The sequence below is a fragment of the Leguminivora glycinivorella genome, chromosome 13, assembly GCF_023078275.1.
Source record: "Leguminivora glycinivorella isolate SPB_JAAS2020 chromosome 13, LegGlyc_1.1, whole genome shotgun sequence".
Classification (NCBI taxonomy): Eukaryota; Metazoa; Arthropoda; class Insecta; order Lepidoptera; family Tortricidae; genus Leguminivora; species Leguminivora glycinivorella.
This window is the reverse complement of record NC_062983.1, coordinates 2,525,906-2,550,907: the sequence shown is the minus strand read 5'-3', so window position 1 is coordinate 2,550,907 and position 25,002 is coordinate 2,525,906. Positions and strand designations below refer to the sequence as shown.

At 39.0% G+C, this 25,002-nt stretch overlaps 1 protein-coding gene across 1 annotated transcript; it reads right to left on the bottom strand.

The window, feature by feature from the left end:
- Positions 1–980: 980 nt before the first annotated feature.
- On the bottom strand, positions 981–25,002 carry LOC125232663. Its single transcript, XM_048138416.1, has 3 exons — positions 24,740–25,002; positions 24,156–24,493; positions 981–1,033 (listed from the first exon to the last, which is right to left on the bottom strand). Exons 1-3 carry the CDS (start codon positions 24,751–24,753, stop codon positions 981–983), a joined length of 405 nt encoding a protein of 134 aa, XP_047994373.1. The 5' UTR covers positions 24,754–25,002.

Genomic DNA, 25,002 nt, shown 5'->3' with positions numbered 1-25,002 from the left:
AATAAACTATAAATGGAAAAGTGTGTGTTTCTGTTTGTTTGTCCGTCTTTCACGGCAAAACGGAGCAAAAAATTTACGTGATTTTTGAAATGGAGATAGTTGAAGGGATTGAGATAGGCTACTTTTTGTCTTTTTCTAAAGCTAGCGAATCCTCAGGCAAAAGCTAGTATGTCACATATCTAGGCTTGTACGGATGGCATTAGTTTAGGCCCTTGCTTTACTCAACAACAAATTCTGTTTAAAATTCATAAAAGCGAAATAAATTGCACAGACGAACTAAACAACTTAAACATCCGAAATCCGTAATAACCTGAAGCGACATTTCTGTATGTAAACTAGAAAAACGAATCCCCAACTACCCCTTACTCAGTTATAAACTTTTGGGGTCCATAAAACTAGGGGCAGTTAATCAAATACACAGTTTTGGGTCCCTCGTAATCGAGTACAGCCTTTGTGATATAGAGTAGGGGATGCAGACTGGACGGGAACTAATCTAGAAATGTTTGAGATTTTAATAATAAAAGTATCGTGAGACACTGACATATTAAACATGTAAAATCGGGTAACTCACGTAAAATTGTCGAAGGTCGCTCGACATGTTTCGCTCCATAACGAGGAGCATTTTCATTGAGCACGCGCGATGCCAATGGTATCCCGACGCAGAGTCTGCGTGTGTTTGAGATTGTTTGTAGGGTTTAAGCTTTGGAACTATGGTGTTTGTTGAAATAGTATGTTAGAGCCTGTCTTAGGTTAAAGTATAAGAAAATAAGAAGCAAAGCGCTAAGTGGAATATCTACCAAGGATGGAAACCAACCGTTCGTCTAAAGGTCCAATAACCGCCTTTACACAGACGCTCTATCGCGCGTGATACAGCAATCGCGTGTGAAAGAATACGCGTGTAAAACTGGCGGGAGGGGAAAGGAAAGAACGCGCGATTGCGTCTGCCAGTGCGGGCGCGCAATCTGAGGCTGAGGTTGTCTTTACACGTACACGTTCATGCGCACGCGCAAGATGGCGGACATACGCTCTTGGACTAAAACAATACCGCGTACTTCACTAAAACTGTGTGAATCGTACACGCTCCAACACGCGCCAGATTCACGCGGTCTATCGCGCAAGATAGCCTTTACACGCACGCTCTTTCCGATCTCAAAAACATCGACGCGCAATCACGCGCGAAAGAACGTGAAGATTTAATAACCTAACCACAAAATTAAAATTTTGAAAAAACCCCCGACCGCGACCTAGTGGACCGATTTTCATGAAACATGGCTAAGAACACTCCCGACTAACACAGCTTTTAAATAAAAAAAAAACTAAATCGAAATCGGTTCATCCGTTCAGGAGCTACGATGCCACAGACAGACACACACACACAGACAGACAAACAGACAGACAGACAGACAGACGGACAGACAGACAGACACGTCAAACTTATAACACCCCGTCGTTTTTGCGTCGGGGGTTAAAAACTAACAACACGCGATTGCCCGCACAGGCTTAACCACGCGCTATTCTGTACGCTCCAGGAACGCGCGATAGAGCGACTGTGTAAAGGCGGCTAATGGTAGAATAGGGACGGTGGAATAACCACGTGCTTCTTGATGAGCACACTTCCCGAAGTGCAACCTGTAAAATAGTTACCGACAGACTGGCAACATTCCGCCGATGGACTAAAGACAGTAGCTTAGCCGTTAGCTTCTTGTCAATAATCATCATTTTTGGTGGGCTCTAGCGTCTTTAAAAATAAGAATATAAAAAAAACGGTCCGATACAGATAAAAATTAATAATAATCTGCATTGAAAAGTCACTCTATCTTCAAAAACCAGGAAGAAAATAGTCGAGAGCGTTTGTATATGGAGGCTTGACCCCTCTTGTATCGTCTTAATGTTAATATCTCTTTATTTACATGAATATATTTACATAATTATATAAGAAACTAAGACTAAACTTAAAAGCTAGCTAATGTCTAAAATAGGCCCTTGAGGCATTGTACCAAGGATACTGGCGACATTTCCTCGCTGTATCGCAATGCTGATACGTTGTGCGAGGAAGTCGCCAGCTCTTCGGTCACCAGTTACCTCAACCAGACGCTTCGCGATTTCTGTGAACAACTTGTTCGCGCTGGGGCCCCATGGACCTAGAGTTTCTACACCAAAGGGTACAAAAAGGTATTCTTTGCCAAGACTAATTAGATATATGTACCTAATATTAATACCGAAATTTAAATCTTTTATTATTGCAATGATTATATCTTATTTTTATTTTTAATATTCATGAATTCTGTTAGATATTAAGTTAGAATGAAAGTTATAATGTGTGCCCTAACAGGGTGTCATGAATTGCCTACTTATACCTGTAACACCTTATTATGTAAATATGTTCATGGCTATGCAATAAATGAAATATGAAATATTGTGTTTGTAGGAGTATACTTCTCATTAAAAAAACTTATAATAACATGATGGTTGCTAAGTTTATATGATAAGAGGGAAGGTTTACTACAAAATGTCCCATCTGAAGTTACTATTCTTCCTCTAATACTAACAAAAACACGTCTCAGCGGCGCTGTCCTAATTATGTATGCTGTAATTAGTTCCTTGTTACATTTGTGTCTTAGGAGAGTTACCATTGTTTGGGATAGCTATTATAATGAGTGTAATTTTATTTTAGTTTAAATGTCAAATACATTTATAACTACAAGATTTTTTTGTTTGGCGGGCGGGGTGGTATTAGAGGTAATCATGTTAGCCGCGTAAGCCAAAGACTCGGGTTCAATTCCCGGTTCTGTCACTTGATATTTTTTCTTTGGTTATGGTTGTGATATTCAGTTTTTTATTCAGTGACAGTTAATTTGAAATTTGATCCGTAAAAAAACATTCTATCTATAAAGCGCTAGGTCTCGAGTTTAAATTTCAGTAATTTCGGATATTGGTTTATGAGTTGGTTATTTATTTATTTGTTCTTGTTTATTAATTATATATAACATTAATTCGATAAGATTTCCTCATATTCACGTCAAAATAAAATAGGTTCCAATCTCGTATCGTCTTCCAGTAGTGTAAGGCAGCGTTCCCACTTATGCGTCGCGTGTCTCGGGGCGCGCAAGGGGCGTCCGCGCCACGCCGCTTAAGTGTAATTCAAAAAACGTCTCCTCAGTACATTTTGTATAGGAAAGACGTAAGACGCGCCCCAGGTGGCGTGGCGGCGGCGGGGCGCGCGCCGCGCCGCTTGGCGGCGCGCCTTACGTCCTTCCTATACAAAATGTACTGAGGAGACGCTTTTTGAATTACACTCAGGTGGCGTGGCGCGGACGCCCTTTGCGCGCCCCGAGACACGCGACGCATAAGTGGGAACGCTGCCTAAGAAAAATGCACGTACAATAAAATCAATATACCTTTTTAGGAAAAATAGGCCATTCAGAACTTACTTAGGTGTCTTGCCTATAAGTAAAATTAAATAAATAAAATAAATAAATAAATATTGGGAACACCTTACACAAATCAACTTAGCCCCAAACTAAGCAAAGCTTGTACTATGGGTGTTAAGCGACGATGTACATGTCATATTTATACATAGATAAATACATACATAGAAAACATCCACGACTCAGGAACAAATATCTGTGCTTATCACACAAATAAATGCCCTTACCGGGATTCGAAACCCAAGACCGCGGCTTAGCAGGCAGGGTCACTACCGACTGAGCCAGACCGGTCGCAAGTGTATGAAAATGTTTTCACTATTTAATAAATATTTACCATTTCCGGACCTTTTCAAAAGTGTTTCTTACTTAAACGTACCCTAATTATTCCGCTGCCAATATTATCCCAACGCACCATTTTATTGAGAGTTTACCGAACCCTCGCTAACGGAATCTGGAAGGTACCCATTAATGATGAAAGGGGTGAACCGTGCGAAATCGGCTGTCCATACAAACGTATTCCTTATTTTTCTCCCTGGATAATTAAATAGGTATAAATCAAGAACGATTTAATACTGGACTGACAAAGCCTATACGAAAAAGCGTACCCCTGAAACGGGCACATTTCTTTGGTTATGGTTGTGATATTCAGTTTTTTATTCAGTGACAGTTAATTTGAAATTTGATCCGTAAAAAAACATTCTATCTATAAAGCGCTAGGTCTCGAGTTTTAACTCCAGTGATTTCGGATATTGGTTTGTGAGTTGATTATTTATTTATTTGTTCTTGTTTATTAATTATATATATAACTTTAATTCGATAAGATTTCCTCATATTCACGTTAAAATAAAATAGGTTCCAATCTCGTATCGTCTTCCTTTAGGAAAAATAGGCCATTCAGAACTTACTTAGGTGTCTTGCCTATAAGTAAATAAATAAAATAAATAAATAAATATTGGGGACACCTTACACAAATCAACTTAGCCCCAAACTAAGTAAAGCTTGTACTATGGGTGCTAAGCGACGATGTACATGTCATATTTATACATAGATAAATACATACTTATATACATAGAAAACATCCATGACTCAGGAACAAATATCTGTGCTTATCACACAAATAAATGCCCTTACCGGGATTCGAACCCAAGACCGCGGCTTAGCAGGCAGGGTCACTACCGACTGAGCCAGACCGGTCGCAAGTGTATGAAAATGTTTCCACTATTTAATAAATATTTACCATTTCCGGACCTTTTCGAAAGTGTTTCTTACTAAAACGTACCCTAATTATTCCGCTGCCAATATTATCCCAACGCACCATTTTATTGAGAGTTTACCGAACCCTTGCTAACGGAATCTGGAAGGTACCCATTAATGATGAAAGGGGTGAACCGTGCGAAATCGGCTGTCCATACAAACCTATTCCTTATTTTTCTACCTGGATAATTAAATAGGTATAAATCAAGAACGATTTAATACTGGACTGACAAAACCTATACGAAAAAGCGCATTTTTTATTGTCGGGATCGAATCGGCTCGTGATTCTGAGAAGAATGAGCCCAAATACGTCCAGATCTGGTGAAATTCGATGTTCGGGATTTAATTTGGAAAACGCCCAGCTATGATAGTATTTAATAGGTGGCGCTAAAAAATCTAGGTACGATTCTTAGTATGAAGGAAGTATGTTAATCCTATGTAAATATTATAGGTCATTCTTACACAAAGCATTGAGTTCCACGGTAAGTTTAGGAAAACAAAATTGTCGGTCAGACAGCTATATTGTCAGTACTTTGAAAAAATCTCGTATCTCATACTGCATAATATCTCATGCTGAATAACTCTATATGCATTCCATACACACTTACTACATTATTTTCTTCATCGACAGAAGGAGATAATCAAAATCAAAAATAAAAAATCGCCTCTGCTCCACCACCTAAACTAAGTGTTTTAAATCGACGTAAGTTGAAAATTTTCTCTTTGCATGTGTATTTATTATACGAGATTTAACAGTACGTAAATAATGGACCTTTGTAGTTTCGAAATAAGTAAGGTACAGCGGGACAAATCTCGACTGCGGGGAAAATGTAACTGGTCTATTTTTTCCATGTTTTACAATGTTTGCATTATTTAATAGAGTGTCCTGTCCACCGGTTATATATGGTAGGCGTGTTCAGTAGATACATGTAAAACTCAACATTATAGTGTAATAATGGAAAAATGGATTGATTACAATTGCACCCCAGTCGAAATTTGCCCCGCTGTACCTTACATATTTAAAGCTTATCAATTTTCGCAATAGTGTGTTATAAAGAATAACTTTGCAATAACTGAAACGTTGGTATGTTTAACATTACATACACACATCAAAGGATGTAAAAAGATTTCCCTTTATAGTGTCAATATCCAGGGAGGAAAATGAGGACTTACGTTTATATGGGAATCGGTGATTCACTTTCCTCTAAAGGCACTTGTAATTTAACTGTCAATTTGCCATATTTGTGAGAGCCCAGAATGCAAATGGCCTTTCAATAGCATCGTATTAAATTCAAATTTGACGTCATTTTACGAAACGATGTTACAAAGATGCTTTCTTATATTGAACCTTAGTTTTTTAGCATAAGATGTATATTTACTTGAAGTAATTTTGATAAAAATGACAGTGAAGCAACGATTTTGAAGGTAATTGTAGCGTAGCTCAGTTATCACGTTTGAACTAACTATATATTCGAACAGGCTTATAATATTTTAGTTTCCTTGGCGCTTAAGACCTTTTTCTGATAAACAGGTTACGAGTATGTTCGCCAATCTTGTAAGTTGGCAGGACATTTATATCTTTCGTAAACGACCAATTATGTTTTTTTTTTTCTTATAAAAATGTGGCAATTATTGTCGTGTATTTATTAATTCGAAGAAGCTTGATCATGATGTATGGTATAAAGTGTTGTTTATTGGGTTTTTAATGATTTTGGATGTTGCAATTAATAAGTATGTAGTCTTATTACGCTTGATAAAATGGTTTTTATACAACGTGAAATAAAAAGGACCGTTCGAACTTTGCATAGTGACTTTTGAGGTCATAATGAACCACTTTTATTATGGGACCAATATGCTGAAATCGCAAAAAAATGTCATTGCAACTGTTATGATGCCGCTCATTTGTATTGAACTGCTAAATTTATTCGCGATTACAGCATTAGTCCCATAAAAAAAGTTGATTTCTTCTTCTTGCAAAACTTCGTATGTATAATTATGTTTTCCCCTCACTAGCTCGGAAACACGTGTTTTGTCCTTTAATACCAGCGGGTAAAAACGCATTTTATCCACTAGTGGGTAAAGTAATTTGACCTTGAATAAAGTCAAATTAACTGCTTTTAAGTTGATAAAAGTAGATGAATCTAGTAATAAAGATGATTTACCACCTGTGGAACTACTGGAAGCAGTGATAAACGCATTTTTTGCGTTGTAGTTTCCTCGCTATAGTGAGGGGAAAAGTTTTGTGTTACACTCGGGTGCAAAAGTATTTTACTTCTCGTGTGTTAAAAAACTCGCAAGTTCAGGATTCTATTCTCGAACCACTCGCTTCGCTCGTGCTTCAACTATAGAATCCTTTCACTTGCTCGTTTTTTAATTCCACACTCGGCGTTAAAATACAACTTTGCCCCCTTGTATAACAAATAACTATTGTAAGTAAGTACGTAAGCTTATTACATTTTAATAATTTATTTTACCACATCTTAATTTGGAGCCTAGCCTAGCTCTTATAGGGTCCGCTTGAAGACTAATGACATTTTATTATTATTATATTTAAAAAAAAAACAACTCATCAGACCTTCCAACTCGAAGAGGAGAAACTTAGGCTTGGAAAACTGGTATAGAAAGCCCACTGATGGCGAAGCCGGGAATCGAATCTGGGTCTCCAGCTATCGCGGCTGACATGCTAAACCGTTACACACCCCGACCGCGTATATTGGGTTTAGTCCGGTTTCCTCACGATATTTTTTTACTGAAAGCTGAATGGTAAATATCAAATGATAAAATATGGACTATTTTGTACGTCGTAATAGTCAAAAACTTATGGTACGAGTTAGTATTTGTACCACAGACCAACCCCTATAGACATCCATTACAAGACGACTCGCGGTCGCCAGCCTTCCTAGTATTTGCACTGATATAAGCGCGGGCGCTCGCCGTGCCCGATCAGTATCGATCAAGTAACAGACCCGAAAGCAGCGCGTGTTTTTCGCACTAAAAAATTGGAAAAGGGTATTTTGATGCCTTAAAGATGTCCACCTGTAGTGTGGAAAGGTAACAAGAAGCTCAAATTTAAAAACAGAAGGCATTACATTCCACAAATAAGTCATATTTATAATTTATTCAGAGCCGGCATAGGTCAACTTACATTGGCCACTTACGCGTCAGTAGAGGGACAGTCATACTTCTGTCCCTTTTCATCTGGCGCGACTGCCCGCCGTCCTTGAAACGGCCAATCACAGCGCGCTTAACACATTCCCCGCCCGCTCCTCGCACCCCAAACACTGGTGACTCGTATCGCGAACAAAATATACAAGAATGCTACTCTATAGGAGGTTCTCTGTGATTTATACAAATTAATCTCTCGATTATACACGGTGTAACTTGAGGAAACTGAAAGATTTTGACTACGCATTATATGACGTCAAGCAACTTTTGCCAAAAAAAATATTTTTTTTTTATGGGATAGGAGGCAAACGAGCAGACAGGTCGCCTGATGGTAAGCGATCACCGCCGCCCATGGACACCCGAAACACCAGAGGTGTTGGAGGTGCGTTGCCGGCCTTTAAGATGGGTGTACGCTCTTTTCTTGAAGATTTGAAGGTCGTATCGGTCCGGAAATACCGCAGGCGACAATTCATTCCACAGTTTAGCTGTGCGGGGCAGGAAGTTTTTAGTTTTTAGTTTAGTTTTTTGTTTTATTGGATGTATTTTCACATAAAAAGTAAATGTTATTCCTAAAACTGGCACTTAAAATAGGAATCAACATTTTTTTTTTCTAAAAAAATACTGTTTATCAATGAGTTGCTTTTTGATGTCTATCAACGAGGGTAGTTAGTCATAACGGCGTCATCACCATTAAAACAGCGTTTTGTTCTGAGAAATAATAAGATTGTAATTGTAATTTTTTTGAATAACTCTGAAAGTAGGCGAAATCCAGAAAAGTTTATATGACATTTTACTCCTATGATAAGGAATACGCTGTTACACACCCTTTTTTTATTGAATTCCGTTTACTTTAAGGGATGGTTCTTTAGATCAAATACAATTAATTTCCCTAAGAAACTAGCGTCTTAACTCTTACGGTTGTCGAGTTATTAAAAAAAAATTACTAAACACGTGTGTCACTTCCCAATGTTATTTGTTTTAACATGTGCCGTCAATCACTTATTGACAATAACTTGAATATTATTTTTAAGGTCTCTCACACTAATTAATTCAGTTTTTATGTATGAAGGGATGAAACATTTTTTTGCGAATTTAACTAAAAGATATACATGGTGGTTCCTGATAACGAACCTAACGACATGTCGAATTTAACGGAAAACAAAAAAAAACACGGTGTATGTTACACCACTGCCGTGCCATGACAAAACACTGTAACTCGAGTTACAGTGTTTTGTGGTAATACTGTCCAATAAGCTTATCTGGCCCTATTCTATATATACATGTTAAGAGTATACTGACTTTCTATCATAAACATAGAAAACCTTCATTGTAATATGCACTGTAACTCTTAAAATTTAAAGTCGTCATTTGACAAAACACTGCATCTCTCGATACAGTGTTTTATCAAAATAAAACTCCCCATTTCTTCAATCGGTGACTAAAGTTACAGTGTTTTGTCAAAATAATCCGACGAGAAATTTTGACTGAGTGTTTTGGTTTAGGTATTTTTTTAGTATAAATCAGGACTTCTTAAATGCAGCTTGCACGTTGTTTTATTTAGTTTGTGTGGATATCAATAGACTAGTAAAATGAGTAGGTAAAGAACGGAATAAATTAAATTAAAACTTTCTAAACATTGCAACAGATAGTGTCAATCAAATGTGTCATCGAATTTTGCCAGATTAAAAAGTTTTTTAGAAAATGAAAGTGATAAACTACCCCTGAACGCCAAAACTAATAAGAAAAGTATAGATGATTATGTTGTATCAAACAAAATAAACTGTTCTACTGATTATGCTGCTCAACAATAGCCGATGGAACAGGTAGGTATGGATATTGAGTACTCAATACGTTCGCCATATCTAGTACATCCAGCAGTGACTCAATTAGACGAAAATATGAACCAACCTATATCAGATTGTCTTACGGAATTAACTACAGTGCCGTCTTTAGTTATTTCTATTTGAACAGCCATCACTCTGCTTAGCAACATGTCCCTCACAACTCCATTTAAGTTTGGTAATGACGAAACCCAGGTCTTGCACCTTGGTGCGACTACGGATCTTGGCATTCCTCACCCGATCTTGAATCTTGGTACCGAGCATGGCACGCTCCATACACATACTGCTCCTGATTCCTGAAGTACCCGAGTCTCAGGTTGAAGTTGTGCCAAAGAAAAAACAAGCGAAAACGTAGTCCCACAAAACTGTTAAAGCAACAGAAGCAGAAGCAGCATCCCTTGCTTGTTTGCTTTATTGAATTACCTACATATTTATAAACTGAAATAGATGTCACATACTAGTATAAAGTTACTTATTCATAAGAAGGTATATGACAACTATTTCAGTTTAAGCTAATAGTGTACACATAGTACACACCTGGAATTTTCTTAGGAGTAATATGGTCTGCTATGACAAAACACTGTAATTCATGCGTTACAGTGTTTTGTCAATGCAACTCGCACATATTACTGATAAAGTATATTACGACATAACACGTTTATGCTCTAAAATGCATGAAAGAAGTATAAATATTGCATTATTTTTAAATGGTCACTAATAGTAACATATTATCTGTAAAATGTCCAAATTTCATTACAATCGGATGAAAAATAACGACTCTGCGGCCAATTAAAGAAAAAAAAAAGTTTTTTGTGATTTCTGGAAAATAGGTGTTTTTTAGATACAGTGTCTTGTCATCGCACGGCAGACCATGTATAGAGTGTAGTATATTGTGTAAAACGCCAATTATAATCTAAAGCTAACTGACTGGGCGGAGACGGCATACTACAGAAAACGTGTATCAAATCGCATTATTATTATAGGAGCTACGAGCGCCACTTACGAAAACTATTTACATTTTAATACATCGCTCCTTGATCGCTATAAATATTGTAAAATTAATACCTTTGCTTGTTAAGAGACTTAAGGGTCTGCCGCATCTGCCGGAATAGTAAGGTTATGTAGCCCGGACCAATGTAAATCGTTTCAAGGCCAATAGTTTACACTCCGAAATAGTTATTTTCCCCTCACTAGCTCGGAAACACGTGTTTTATCCTTTAATACCAGCGGGTAAAAACGCATTTTATCCACTAGTGGGTAAAGTAATTTGACATTGAATAAAGTCAAATTATCTGCTTTAAAATTGATAAAAGTAGGTGAATCTAGTAATAAAGATGATTTACCACCTGTGGAACTACTGGAAGCAGTGATAAATGCATTTTTTGCGTTGTAGTTACACTCGGGTGCAAATGTATTTTACTTCTCGTGTGTTAAAAAACTCGCAAGTTCAGGATTCTATTCTCGAACTACTCGCTTCGCTCGTGGTTCAACTATAGAATCCTTTCTCTTGCTCGTTTTTCAATTCCACACTCGGCGTTAAAATACAACTTTGCCCCCTTGTATAACAATAGTACATTACGATACAAGTGCGTAAAAAAGGGAGTTGAAATGAAATGATTTATTGTCAGACCACAGGTAAAAAATATAAAAGATGTCAAAAATAATAATAATCGTATCTTTTCCGCAGTCTACCATTTCTGGTGTACAATATTTTGGGGCATGCAAAGCATGCAATAAAAACTATTTACAATATTTACACAGTCACAAAAAGCTTCAGAATATGTCAAAGTTATTGTTATTATTATGTCAAATCGTAAATGTGCAATAATTACTTAAATATTTATTTATAATTGTCCATTATTATTTAAAAAGTCAAGTGGGGAATAGAACATTTTATCCAAAAGCCATTTGTGAAGCACTTTCTTAAATTTTGTATTGTCATGGTCCTTAAATACGTCTGGAATATTATTATAAATTTTGATTGACATGGAGAAAATGCTATTTTTGTAAAAACTTGACTTGGTTTGATGCGTATTTACCAATTTGTACACATTTCTCAAATTACGATGGAATCTATCATTCCTTTGATATAGGTTAAGGTTCTTTTTTACAAATATAGCCACTTCTTTAATGTACAAACAAGGCATCGGCAAAATCTTAAATTTGGTAAAAAGAGTTCACACGAGTTTCGAATTTCCTTTTCGCACGTGTATCGTACGACGTTTTTCAGTACAGATGACCCTCCGAAATTTCGACCTGGCATATAATGAACCACTTCTCGCACTAGTTCGTAAAAAAAACACCATCAGTACTGAAAAGTAGTTTTCTTATCTCTGTCTAATGTTTGCTGATGCGGGCGTGGACGGTCTCCATGCCTCGCTTCGCAAGCGTTGCGCTGCGATGCTTAGCCACAGCCTCCTGGCAGTCGTGGCGAACAGGTGGGAGACACAGGTCTTTTTGAGACACTGGTCCTCCGTGCAGGTCAGTCCCAATGGTCAATTAAATTTAATGTGATTTTATTTATTTAATTTGTAGTATTATTTATTTGTAATTGAAATGTTTGTAATAATTTGTCTTGTATTTATTTATTTTAAATTTAATAATTGTTATTTAATTTTTAATGTTGAGATGTATAAAATAAGTTTTTAATTTTAATGTTTAAATGTGTATGATAATAACATTGATTTTTTATCTGAAATAAATGAATTTTATTTTATTTTCTATTTTTTAATACTATTAGTGCGACAAAGACAGTGTTCCGTTTACTAAGGAGTCTAAACGAGTGGTATCATGTTACGTATCCAGTTAGTCTGATTACTCTAAGTTTTTATGATACTTAAGTCGAGTACCTACTTATTTCCTTATACAATTCTGGGATGGGCAGGATTGTCGGTATAACTATATTTCTGCAACTTATACCGACAATCCTGCCCATCCCAGAATTGCATAAAAGTAGGTACTCGACTTAAGTATCATGAAAACTTAGATCTAGTTTACCCTTCAGGTTGGAAGGTCAGATGGCAGTCGCTTTCGTAAAAACTAGTGCCTACGCCAAATCTTGGGATTAATCTTCAAATCGGACTCCAGGCTCCCATGAGCAGTGGCAGACCTTACTGAAATTAGTCCGGTTTCCTTATGATGTTTTCCTTCACCGAAAAGCGACTATTAATGAAATTTCGCACATAAATTCCGAAAATCTCATTGATGCGAGCCGGGGTTCAAACCCGCGACCTCCGGAACGAAAGTCGCACGTACTTACCGCTAGGCTACCAGCGCTTCACAATAAAACACAAAAACTAAATAGCCCTCCGAGTTGGTGTTTCGCAATGTTTTGTTAAACCTCGCCTTAAACAACCGGGGCGTGGACTTCGTGACATCCGAATAATGAATATCGCGAATTTATTGAGAGACAAATTTATCTCGTCGTGCATCGAGTCGTGGGTGGGCCGCCCTTAACAGCGGTGGGGCGAGAAGCTATCGAGTTGAATTTCATAATACTTTACAAACTCGAAAAGGATTTAGAGGTGCGAAAAGGACGGCCTGACATTTTATCGTTTATCACGCGACCATCCTTGCCTGTCAGGGCTATACGTCATATTAAGATGTACAAAAAGCAAAATGTACCAGTTTTAAATAAATAAATAAATATTATAGGACATTCTTACACAGATTGACTGAGGCCCACGGTAAGCTTAAGAAGGCTTGTGTTGTGGGTACTCAGAAAACGATATATATAATATATAAATACATACTTATATACATACAAAACATCCATGACTCAGAAACAAATATCTGTGCTCATCACACAAATAAATGCCCTTACCGGGATTCGAACCCGGGACCGCGGCGTAGCAGGCAGGCTCACTACCGAGTGCGCTAGACCGGTCGTCGTCGTCATAGTTTTATCAGGGGCGGCTCACTCCGCGATTTTTTCGCCGAGCTACAAGTATTGTACATGCCGGCGACCCATTCACTGGCGACGACCTTAGCGCCGTGCATTAAAACTCAATGTCGTCTGCTCGCGTGCGGTCCGTTTTTTAATGTGGGTAAGAATTTAGAATGGCGGCGTCGAAAGAGTGAGCCTTCTATACTTGTACTATTATATATTTTGTGGTTCTATGTAGATTTCTATGGGTCATTGAGCTACCAAGCGACACGTCCGTCGGCGGCGCTGTCTCTAGTATTATTGATCAGGGTACGTAGCCGAATGGCAAAACACTCACGAAACGCTCACGAAACGAAACGCTAGTAGATATCTATCTCTATCGCTCTTGCGTATTGCCACGATAGAGCCAGACAACCTTTCGCGGCGTTTCGTTTTCGTTTGGCGTCGCAGACATGCCATTCGGCTACGGCAACTGAGCGGTAGACTCATTGTTTAATTAGATCTTCTTCTTCCTCATTCCCTCAATGCTGAGGATCGCGACCACAAGTAGCGTGTCTCCATTGAACGCGGTCATAAGCCGATAGATGGGAAAGAAATAGAAGCCCCGCATGAGGGGCTTCGTCTGCTTAGGAAACTTTTTTTTTTTCAAATTTCATGAGTATTTGATATTACGATCGGCAGCCGACATATAAAAACAAGAAGCAAGATTTTTTCTTCTGTGTATAGTGAATATGGGATAGTATATTAGAGCGAGAAGCCATGGCCTATGATGTAGTACAGACTGAAATGGTGCTATAGTGGTGTAAATCTCATATCAGGTGAGGCGCTTGTGTAGGCGCGCGGTGATGACTCGGTTGTGTTACCAAATCTTACACTACACTACAACTACATTATTACATAATAAAATATAAAAAAAATATAAGCCATGTGGACTGCACGATATAGACTGCCGCCAGTCGACTTCTTCACACAGTTTGACCATCTCTTACGAGCCCCACTCCAAGCGCGTTTACCATTCATTCGCCCCAAGATGATACACTTCTCCATATTATGCATTAAATTAGATAGCCACCCGACGACCGTATTCCACGTAGTACTTTAAATAATTTTCATTTTGAAATCCACTCATATGAATAATAAACATGATTATCCCAATTCTCAGAAAAGAGTTTTTTTTTTTTCAGGGTGATTTTATAAGTATCTACTAGCCAAACGTTGCACGTGGGACCAATGCTAAAATGTCACAAAAAATTGGCTGTTCCACAAAAATGAGTGGTATAACGTCAGTGAAAATGCATGAAATTGCCAAATATTTTTTCGCTATTTCAGAATTGGTCCCATAATAAAAATTGTTCATTATAACCTCAAAATTCACTTTGAAAAGTTTTTATATAGTGACTTTTGAAGTCATAATGAACTATTACGTACCGTATTTTTCATTTTCATTAAAAGTGAAAATTCCTGGTAGTGGCAAATCTACGTAAACCAGAATACGGGCACGACCCAATATCGTAAGCCTTTGTGTTCTTTTTTGTAAGCGACAGATAAATTCTGCGGAGTTGTTATCTATGGAGTTAATGCCGCCATTTATTCATACAATATTTATACCGTTAAGTGGGTCTGGATCTTTGATTGCGGGTATTAGGGAAAGAGTGTTATATGAATAATAATAAAAGAGCGATTAACATGCAATGATAATAATTACCAAAAAAATACTAACGAATCTGGAAGAATTCGCACATATCGAGCAGGCCCCCGTGACTCAGTTGGTCAGAGAGGCTACACCAGCAATGCAGATGGTCGCAGGTTCGAGTCCTGCCTAAGGTGTAAATTGTTTGATTTTTTCTTTCATTTAAAAATAAATTTGCATTATGTAAAACAAAACGGGCGACATTATTCGAATTTTAGTATAGTCAATTATTAAATTTGGTTACTACAACGCCGTGTCTTGCGTGGGCGACGGTCGCGCGACCGTCGCGCGACCGTCGCCGTCGCGTCTCATCGCATCGTCTACTTCCATATCGATAAGGTTTGATTTCGTATGCGTCGCATCGCCGTCGCGCGACTATCGCGCGACCGTCGCCCACGCAAGTCACGGCGTAAGGATCGGATATCAAAAGTAACGTTTTTGATACTGACAGATTGGCGGCAGTGATAATATTCGTTACCTCTTAACTAGATACTGCGTACTAGCGTAACACTGCAGAACATCCATTTCTCAAATTAATTAAAATTAACACGGAATAAAAAGAGCTTTACTTTAATAATAAAAAAAAAAGAATTACGAGTGAAACTCTTTGCAAGATGTGTATAGAATATGGAAAATCGACTTGTAGGTACATTGTTTTCTAAGTTATAAAGGTCACTAATAATGTAATATCTGGAGCAGCACAACTCTAAACATTAGTTACACATACATAAAGTAAAATTTCTCAAAATATTAATTGAGTAAAATTCTATTTCACCAAATTGAAGCGATGTATGACAAATTTTAATATCAATCCACTCTTATAAAGCTTAAAACTCCCATACTCCCAGGCAAATTATCATTAACCCCCCTCCCCCACTTATACAGCATTAATAAAGCTAATCAGAGAATGTGCCAGATGGCCCTGGGGCACATTAGGGCCGCTTTACAATAATTTCAATTCACTAATTGGGACACCGTAATCTGTAGATTGGATAATTATATAATTTTTAGTATCTGATAAGGGTCGGCCCTTATTGCGCAGTTTGTGTAAGGGATAAGCGGAAGCGATTTATTTTTTATTTTTATTCTTTATTTATTTATTCTTTATTGTATTGCCAGTCATGTTCATAATACATTAGGTGTTACACATTAAAGAGGTAGGTACATGACACCATGTAAGGGTATTCAATATTTCTTAGGTCTAGGTGCATTTTTTACTTAATAACTATAGCTAATTATAGCAATAAGTATATAAAATTAATTGGAAACATTAGAACAATTTTGAATAAATATTATGGTTATGTCAAGGTTAATTCCAAGGTCAGATATCTTAGGAAGAGTATGTTCGACACAAATTATTACAGGAGCGATAACAATATAGATAGGTTCTAAAAGGAGGGACAATTTAATTCATGTATGTACAGGTACTATAGGTAATATTATTCCAGTGTTTGGTCATTTAGGAATTCGTCTACTGTATAGTACGCTTTCTCTAAAATAAGTTTTTTAAGATTATTTTTAAATTTTGTATCATTCGGCTCTTGTTTTAATCTATCTGGGAGTTTATTTGTAATTTTGATACATTGGTAATGAGGACCCTTTCTGCACATAGCTAGTTTAGTATTTGGTACGGATAGCTGGTTTTTTGATCTACTATTAGTGTTACATACTTCTCCTTTGGTTTTGAATAATTCCGAATATTTTAATTGGGATGTTTACCTTTATGAACTTAATTCAGAAAACTGCGAATTTAATATATTTTCACCACACCAACTGGTAAAGGCACTATTTGCCATTCAGGTGCCGTAGCCGAATGGCATTTCTGCGACGCGAAACGAAAACAAAACGCCGCGAAATCGCGAAAGCGATAGAGATAGATATCTACGAGCGTTTCGTTTCGTGAGCGTTTGTGCCATTCGGCTACGTACCCTGAAACGGATAGCAAAATTGCATTTTATCCACAAGAGTGGAAAGTAATTTCTAGAAAGTAACGTGATGTCCAAAGCTGGCTGTAGGAATTCACGTATAAATTATGATTTTGAATCAGAAATGTTAAATGAATTGATATATTTGATTCAGTTTGATGTTTTACAGTTCATATGTGACATTATCTGGGTTAAGGGACCTTATTGTCGATGGCGCTTCTCTATTATATAAGGGAAACCATTTTCCTTCAATATTTAAAGGATTCTATACTGGACAGTCACGTCTTTGATTACTCTCCCGTAACGCCTCCAACGCCGCACACTTCATGGCGACCCTGCCAGTGGGGCTGCTCGAGCAGTAGCTACCTGCTCGATGCAGCCCAAGTGTCGCTGTGCCGCACACTTCAGAGGACGGATCTTCTCGATGCTGAGGCGTAAAGTTAGAGCCGGCGTAGGCGTAGCTTTATTTGACGTTCATATGCGCATTGTAATATACACTACTTGAAAAAAAAATCTTTTTCATAAGCCTCGTAAATCGCTTCACTTCATCAATAGGCTAGTTTCCTATACTTAAAATAATAGTACATTGTGCAACAATGGGAGGAAGTTGAATATTACTAACGAGAGTAAGTTCGAAGTAACGAGAGTAAGGTCAAAGACTCAAGTTAGTAATATTCATACTCCCCGAGTTACACACAATGTTTTTCATCACAGTCGCAATGTAAAAAATATGTAAATAGAGGTAAAAAAGTTAAGTACGGTACAAGAAATTTCATTATACACTTGGGAGAACAACAAAATTAACATTATACACTTTTTCTATAACTCACGCTCCGCCTGCGTGTAATGGCACATTTAAAGTACGGGTGTGATGAAAAATATTTTATGCAGTGCACGACATAAAGCACCACATAATTAAAAGAAAAATATGGACAGTTTAGACACAATTTCTATTTAGTAAGTCAAAGAGAAAGATAAAAAGATTATAAAGTAAATGAATTGACCGTGATGTCACTCCTCAGTATTTTATAGTAATTCCATATTAGAAAATCGTTTTGACAGTTCTTAAAAAGAAGCTGATTTGACTAGTGGGAAACTAGCCGATTTCTCCTAACTACGAGTACGGCCGAATCCCACTCAGATTTAGTCACATATGGCAATTTACTGAGAAATCTCCGGTCGAAAGGCTAGAGTACCGATGGATCGGTCAGGTCCAGAAAGACTTGTGTGACCTTCAAGAAAATAAGTAGGTATATTGAAAAAACTCTACCTCCTTTCACTTGAACCAAAACTTTTCCTCGCAAATTAAGCTTTTCGCTTATTACAATAACATTTGTTCCTTGTTTTAATGGTTTGTTGATTGTGCGGATGTTTATATCAGTTGAGTCTGAAGTTCAAAATTTGATAGGAATTTTATTATTACCGCATTATATAGGTGCCGACCCCAAGTAAATGGGGTAAGGCAAAGATAATGATGATGAAGATAGGGCGTAACATTAATAGGAAAATGGGTATAAAATTGATACTTCGACTAAGATTTTAATTTAGGAGCCTTTAGGAAATAAGTCTTACCAGTTTAACTTTCAAACAAAAGGCTGGTAAAAATTAGTATTGTCCAAATTCTTTGTAGTATTTATTTTTCTTAAAATAAATGATAAAAACTTATAATGGCACCTGTATAATGAAGTGACTATTTGTGTGTGTGATTTGTTTATTCAAAAACAACACAGAACAGATGTTAAGAACGGGGGGGTTAAGTAAGACATAAATAAGAATAAAACATGTCGGATTTGATAGCGCGTTGAGTAGCATCCTCTATATTACATCTTGATAGAACTCAGTCTAATACCAGCCAGGTAGTACGAAGTCGTAAAACTCTTCTTTTTCTTTATTTGTTAAATAATTATGCCGTGATTAAACGCGCATTGTAGTAAATTTTGCTCGGTCTCCGACATACACACTACTGGATTTTACTTGAATTAATCTCACTTTTCCTTCCTAATGACACATCTTCATTAACGCAAGCCAACTTGCAAAAAAACGCCCAGACCCTAAGCCTAAACTAAATCGGGAACATTTAACGATCCCTCTGCAACCATCTGTCTCCCCAACTAGTACAAGATTAACCAAGTTCCACCCAATACTCTCTGGACACCATCTTTAAAGGACCCTTAATCTTAGCTCTAAAGATCTTAAGTAGAAATTGGCCTGTTAGTATATTCAATAAGTTTTGGTGATATTGATTAGGATCTATTTAGTTTGACTGTGAATAAATAAACAGCGTTTAAGTTTAGTTTGAAATGATCGGTTTAGTAACGAGTTTTAGTTTTAGGGAGAAATGCGCTTGAATATTTAGTTCGTTGCAGATATTGATTAGTTTATGTTTTGGTTATTGTACCTCGATAGTTAATTGATATTAGCTTCTGTATTTTTACGAGATACTGCTGCTCAAGTATTACACAGTAGAAACGCTGGTGGCCTAGCGGTAAGAATGTGCGACTTTAATCCGATGATCACGGGTTCAAGTTTCAAACTCTAGGATGTATCAATATGTTTTTTGGAATTAACGTATGGAATAAAATTTGCCATTAGCTAGTCACTTTTCTGAAAAACATCGTGAGGAAACCAAACTTATCCCAATAATCTCTATTTTATTACGAATAATTAATATGGCACAACAAGATCAAATATTCAAAATTGAGAAATGTTATGTCATATAAAGTCTAAAATGTTGCCTTGGAAACATCTTTACAGATAACTTTATAATTTTGTTTCGTAATTTTTAGAGGTCCATTTTGCAGTCAATATTTATATTCAACTTTTTTCTTTTTAATAACTCGCCCCGTCTAACAATAATTCTGCTAAAAACTTCAACTATGTAGACACATAAAACGTCTGGCGAATCGCGTCGTATCTGAGACGGTTCTGTATTTCAAAGGTTTATAGCACGTGAAATTCAAATATTTTACCGTTCTTGAAGCTGTTTTAAATATTTTATGGTCCTGAAAGCTGTTTACGACATTAGTTTTAGTGCAGCTTTGTGCATTGTCTTTGGCCCGTTTGAATTCATGGGGATGACTTTCGGATTGTGTAATGCACCGTTACTTTTTAACCCGTGGAGCATCCTATAGACACACGGTATCTATAAATAGTATATAATTTAGGGGGGCGGGCGCTCCACGGGTTAAACTATAAAACTCACTTGGCCACAGGGTGTCTATTTGTTCTTGTTGTTGATTGTCTTAGGGCACCCCATAGGTGTATAGGGCCTCCACAAGATCCTTCCACGCCTTTATATCTTGAGGCACCGCCTTGGCCTCGGCTTCTGCTTGACTTGGAGGTGTTTATTTAAATACCAGAAAAGCCAAAGGCGAAGCCGGGAATCGAAACCGGGTCTCTAGCTAACGCGGCTGGCGTGACAAACCGCTACATCACCTCGACCGCAGAGCGGTTTTCAATTAAATAAAAAAAAACAGTTTATAATTAAATCAAAGTGTAACTGAGACCAAAGAGGATCGAGTATTATAGACAGTTACTGTCAAAGTAAAATGTGTAATCACAGTGCATAGACTGCCATCTTTCGACACAAGCTTAAATTTTTTAACCTCAGTTTTGACAATTCGGTCCATATTCTTAGCTTATATTTGTTAAAATGTCAAATATTAATATTAGCGCAATCTAGCCGAGCGTTCTCCAAAGGTGTATCGCCATATAGGTCACCGTACCTTTTTCGGTATGGTTTTGAGGTTCTTTTTTTATTACTTTACCTGTCTATATGGAGTTAAAATTATGTCTTTGCTGAAACTAAGGAGATCTTATCTTATCTTATCTTATCTTAAATCTGCGGGGGCCCTTACGGATACACTTCGACCCATCGGGATCTTTTGTGCAATTACCCCCTACGATCCTAAGATCCTTCAGCTATTCAGGAGCTTCTCGACCATCTCCACGTATCGGATGATGAGGCTCATGGGTAGCTCTCTGAAGTCCTTCGGTGCCAGGTAGCCTGCTCCAAAGTTCTTCATTCTTTGTCTGGCGAGGGCGTGACATTCACACATTAAATGTCTGACGGTCTCTTCCTCTTCGCCACACATGCGACAATCAGTGTTGTCGGCGTGTCCCATCTTGGCCAAAATTCCTTTGACCCCGTAATGGCCTGTGAACACCCCCGTTATAATTTGGAGTTGTCTTTTGCCTAGCTTCCCTAGCTTTTTGCTCCATCCAGAGTCTACCCTCTGCATAAAGAGCTTTGAATGCTTCAGACCAACCAGGGCATCCCACTCTTTTTGGTGACTAGCCTTTGTTTGGTCTTTCATAGCCATTCTGATGGTTCCTTGTGAAAGGCCCACATAAGGTTCCGGACCTATGAAGTTGTCTTCAGATCCGGCCTTGGCAAGTTCATCAGCGTTTTCATTGCCAATGAAGCCTTCGTGCCCCGGTATCCATACCAGTTGCACCTTGTTTTGCCTTCCAAGCTTGTTAAGAGCTTGGATGCCGTTTAATACCAGTCTAGAGGTAACTCTGGGCGATGTGAAGGCTTTGAGTGCCGCTTGACTGTCGCTGAGTATATAGATAGTCTTACCTTGGATTTGTCTAACTATATTCTCATGTACACAGGCAATTATTGCATATGTCTCGGCTTGGAAGACCGTGGCATAATTGCCCATGCTGATACTACCACTGTAGTCATTTTATAAATGCCTGCGCCCGTACCAGATGCCATCTTGGACCCGTCTGTATACCAGATGATGGTGTTGTCATCAGGGGTGGGTGTCTCCAGCCCCTCCTTCCATTCGGCTCTAGTATGGACTTTGGTTTTGAAGTTTTTGTGGAAGATGAATTTCGGTTGCATTTTGTCGCAGCCCATACTCATCAGCCTTCCCATAGAATTGTTGTATTCCATGCTTGTGTGTTTAGTCTTCGGCATGCTATCGCTCCAGAGGCCTGTTAAAGCCAGCCGGTGTAGCGATTTCAGTGCCTCAGACTGTATCACTAGATGTAGCGGCGGGAGATCCAATAGTACCTCCAATGCTGCTGTTGGCGTCGTTCTGAACGCACCCGTTATAGCCATGCATGCTGTCCTTTGTACCTTCATGAGGACATCCTTGCATGTGCTCAGTAATGTCCTTGGCCACCAGGCCAGGCTTCCGTACAGGATTATAGGTCTCACCATCATGGTGTAGATCCACCTTAGTACCTTTGGGTTTAAACCCCATGTTTTGCCGTAAGCTGACCTACACATTCCAAACACTCTAAGTGCCTTGGCTGTGGTCAGTTCGACGTGTCTTTTCCAGTTCAGTTCTTTGTCTAGTGTTACCCCTAGATATTTCACTTCATTGGAAAGTTCAAGTACCCTTCCATAGAGCCTTAGTTGCTCCATGCCAGTAAGGGCCCTTTTCCTGGTAAACGGTACTACCACTGTTTTGCCTGGATTGATGGAGAGTTGTTGGTGGTTACACCACCTCTCCACTTGCCTCAGTGCTGTATTCATGATTTCTGACACCGTTCCCGGGAATTTCCCGTTTATGAGTATCACTAAATCATCTGCATAACCCACTGTATATACTGGGCCCTTATTTAGTTCTTCCAAAAGTGAGTTCACTACCAGGCTCCATAGAGTCGGAGAGAGAACCCCACCTTGTGGACAACCTTTTGTTGCTGTGGCTAGTAATTCTTCCCCCATGAGGGAGGACTTAATTAGCCGGCTGTTCAACATATTACCTATCCAGCGGCAGATGGTAGGTTCTATGCCATGTTTGAGTGCAGCATTATTGATTGCACCATATGTGGTGCGATCAAAGGCACCTTCGACATCCAGAAATGCAGCAAGACATAGTTCTTTGTTTTCTATGGCCTGCTCCGCTCTAGTTGTCACCAGGTGTAGTGCTGTCTCCGTGGACTTGCCCGGCTGGTATGCACATTGCAAGCGGTGTAGTGGATGTCTCTTGAGCGGACCATCCCTGATGTGTCTGTCCACCAGTTTCTCCAAAGTTTTAAGGAGAAATGATGATAGACTTATGGGCCTATATGATTTGGCTTCTGTGTAATCCTCTTTGCCTGGTTTGGGCAAGTATGTTACCTTTACTAACCTCCATGCACGTGGTACATGTCCGAAGGCAATACACGCTTTGTACAGTCTACTCAAGTGGGGTATAAGTACGTTAGCGCCTTCTCGTAGTAGTATGGGGTAGATTCCATCTGGCCCCGGGGCTTTATATGGCTGAAATGTCGATAATGCCCATTGTATTTTGTTGTGGTCTACTACCTTTTTCGACGTGTCCCAATTATGCCTGGTCGTGCGAGTGCACTGTTCCGTAACACTAATTGGTTCATCGTCTGGTACACTCTGATTTATTATCGAGCCTGGAAAGTGTGTGGCACACATCACCTTGAGGGTCTCTAGCCCCGTTTCAGTCATTCCACCATCACTCCTTCTAATAGAGGTGAGTGGGACTGACTTCGTTGTGGCTAGTGCCTTCGTGAGTCTCATGCCTTCCGGAATGGAACCGATTTGATCGCAGTGGTTTTTCCACGCTTTCCTTTTCGCTTTTCTCACTGCCTTGCTATACTCTGTGAGTTTTCGCGCGTAGAGCTCAAAATCATTACTTCTTTTGGCATCGTTAAAGACAGCCCTAGTTTCTTTCCTGAGTTTTGCTATCTCCGGATTCCACCAGGGTACCTTCTTCGCCAGGATTTTCTTTTCCGGGCAGTTATTTGTCCAAGCCGTATGGACGGCTTGCCCTATTTTGTCAGCTTCAAGTTCTATGTCAATAATAGAGTTTAGCTTACCATTGGGGTTTCCCAGGTCCGCCTTAAGGTCATCCTTGAACGATAACCAGTTGGTATTCCTGGGATTCCGTTTTAGTATAACTTCTACTTTGATCTTAGTGGTATACCTAAAGCATATATATCTATGGTCCTATAAAGAAATCTCCCCAGAGACATGCCATGAACTAACTTTATTACTTGCGTTGTTGGACGCTAGCGTTATATCAATGACCTCACCTCGCCTAGCATTGACGAATGTCGGCTCATTGCCTTTATTCAAGAGTTGTAGTGAAGAGCTTACCAGGAATTCCGGTACCTTCTCTCCTCTTCTGTTGACATCCGAGCTTCCCCAGATGACGTGGTGTGCATTCGCATCGCAGCCGATGATCAGGTCAGTGTTCGCCCGGCTGCCGTAGTCGACGAGATCCCGCAGTTGTGTGGTGATGGGATCCGCCGCCTCGTAAGGAAGGTAGGCTGATGAGATGACTAGTGCCTTACCCCCCCCTTTATTCTGGATCTTGACCGTGGTCAGATCCCTGGAACAGAAAGCATTTAGAAGCATAGCATCAATGCCGGTTTTAACATAAATACATGTCCTCATATTACTTTCGGAGCAGATAATAATATACAGTATCGTCCCGCCAGTACCATTCAAGCCTCTTATCTCTCCCTTGTAAATATATGGTTCCTGAATAAGGGCAATGTCGAACTTGTCGCTTTTTAGCTGCCTGGCCAGAAGGGCAGTGGCGGCCTTATTGTGTTGTAAATTTATTTGTACACACCTTAGCCCCTCCATTACGGCGGTTAGTGTTTGGTGGTGCTGAGATCAGCGGCCACCTCCTGGACCGTGTTGTCGCAGGACATGGGCGAAGTGGTGCCCTCCAGGTAGAGTTCTTCCAGACCGCGCAGGTCCTCCGAGCCCGCCATCGACGAGATCGGTGACGACTCTCGGGCCCAGCGCAGCCCAGCGAGACTCTCCCCGACTAGCACCACTTCCCCCGCCTCCGACCGGTCCCCAGCCACCTCCGCAGGAGCGCCAGGCGGC

Bases quoted from the DNA above. Each gene is read 5' to 3' on its own strand.
- LOC125232663 (XM_048138416.1), bottom strand. The intron at 1,034-24,155 runs GTAATAAAGTTA...GTATTGTTTTAG, and splicing joins GCTAGCGTCCAACAACGCAA to TCCAAGAGCGTATGTCCGCC.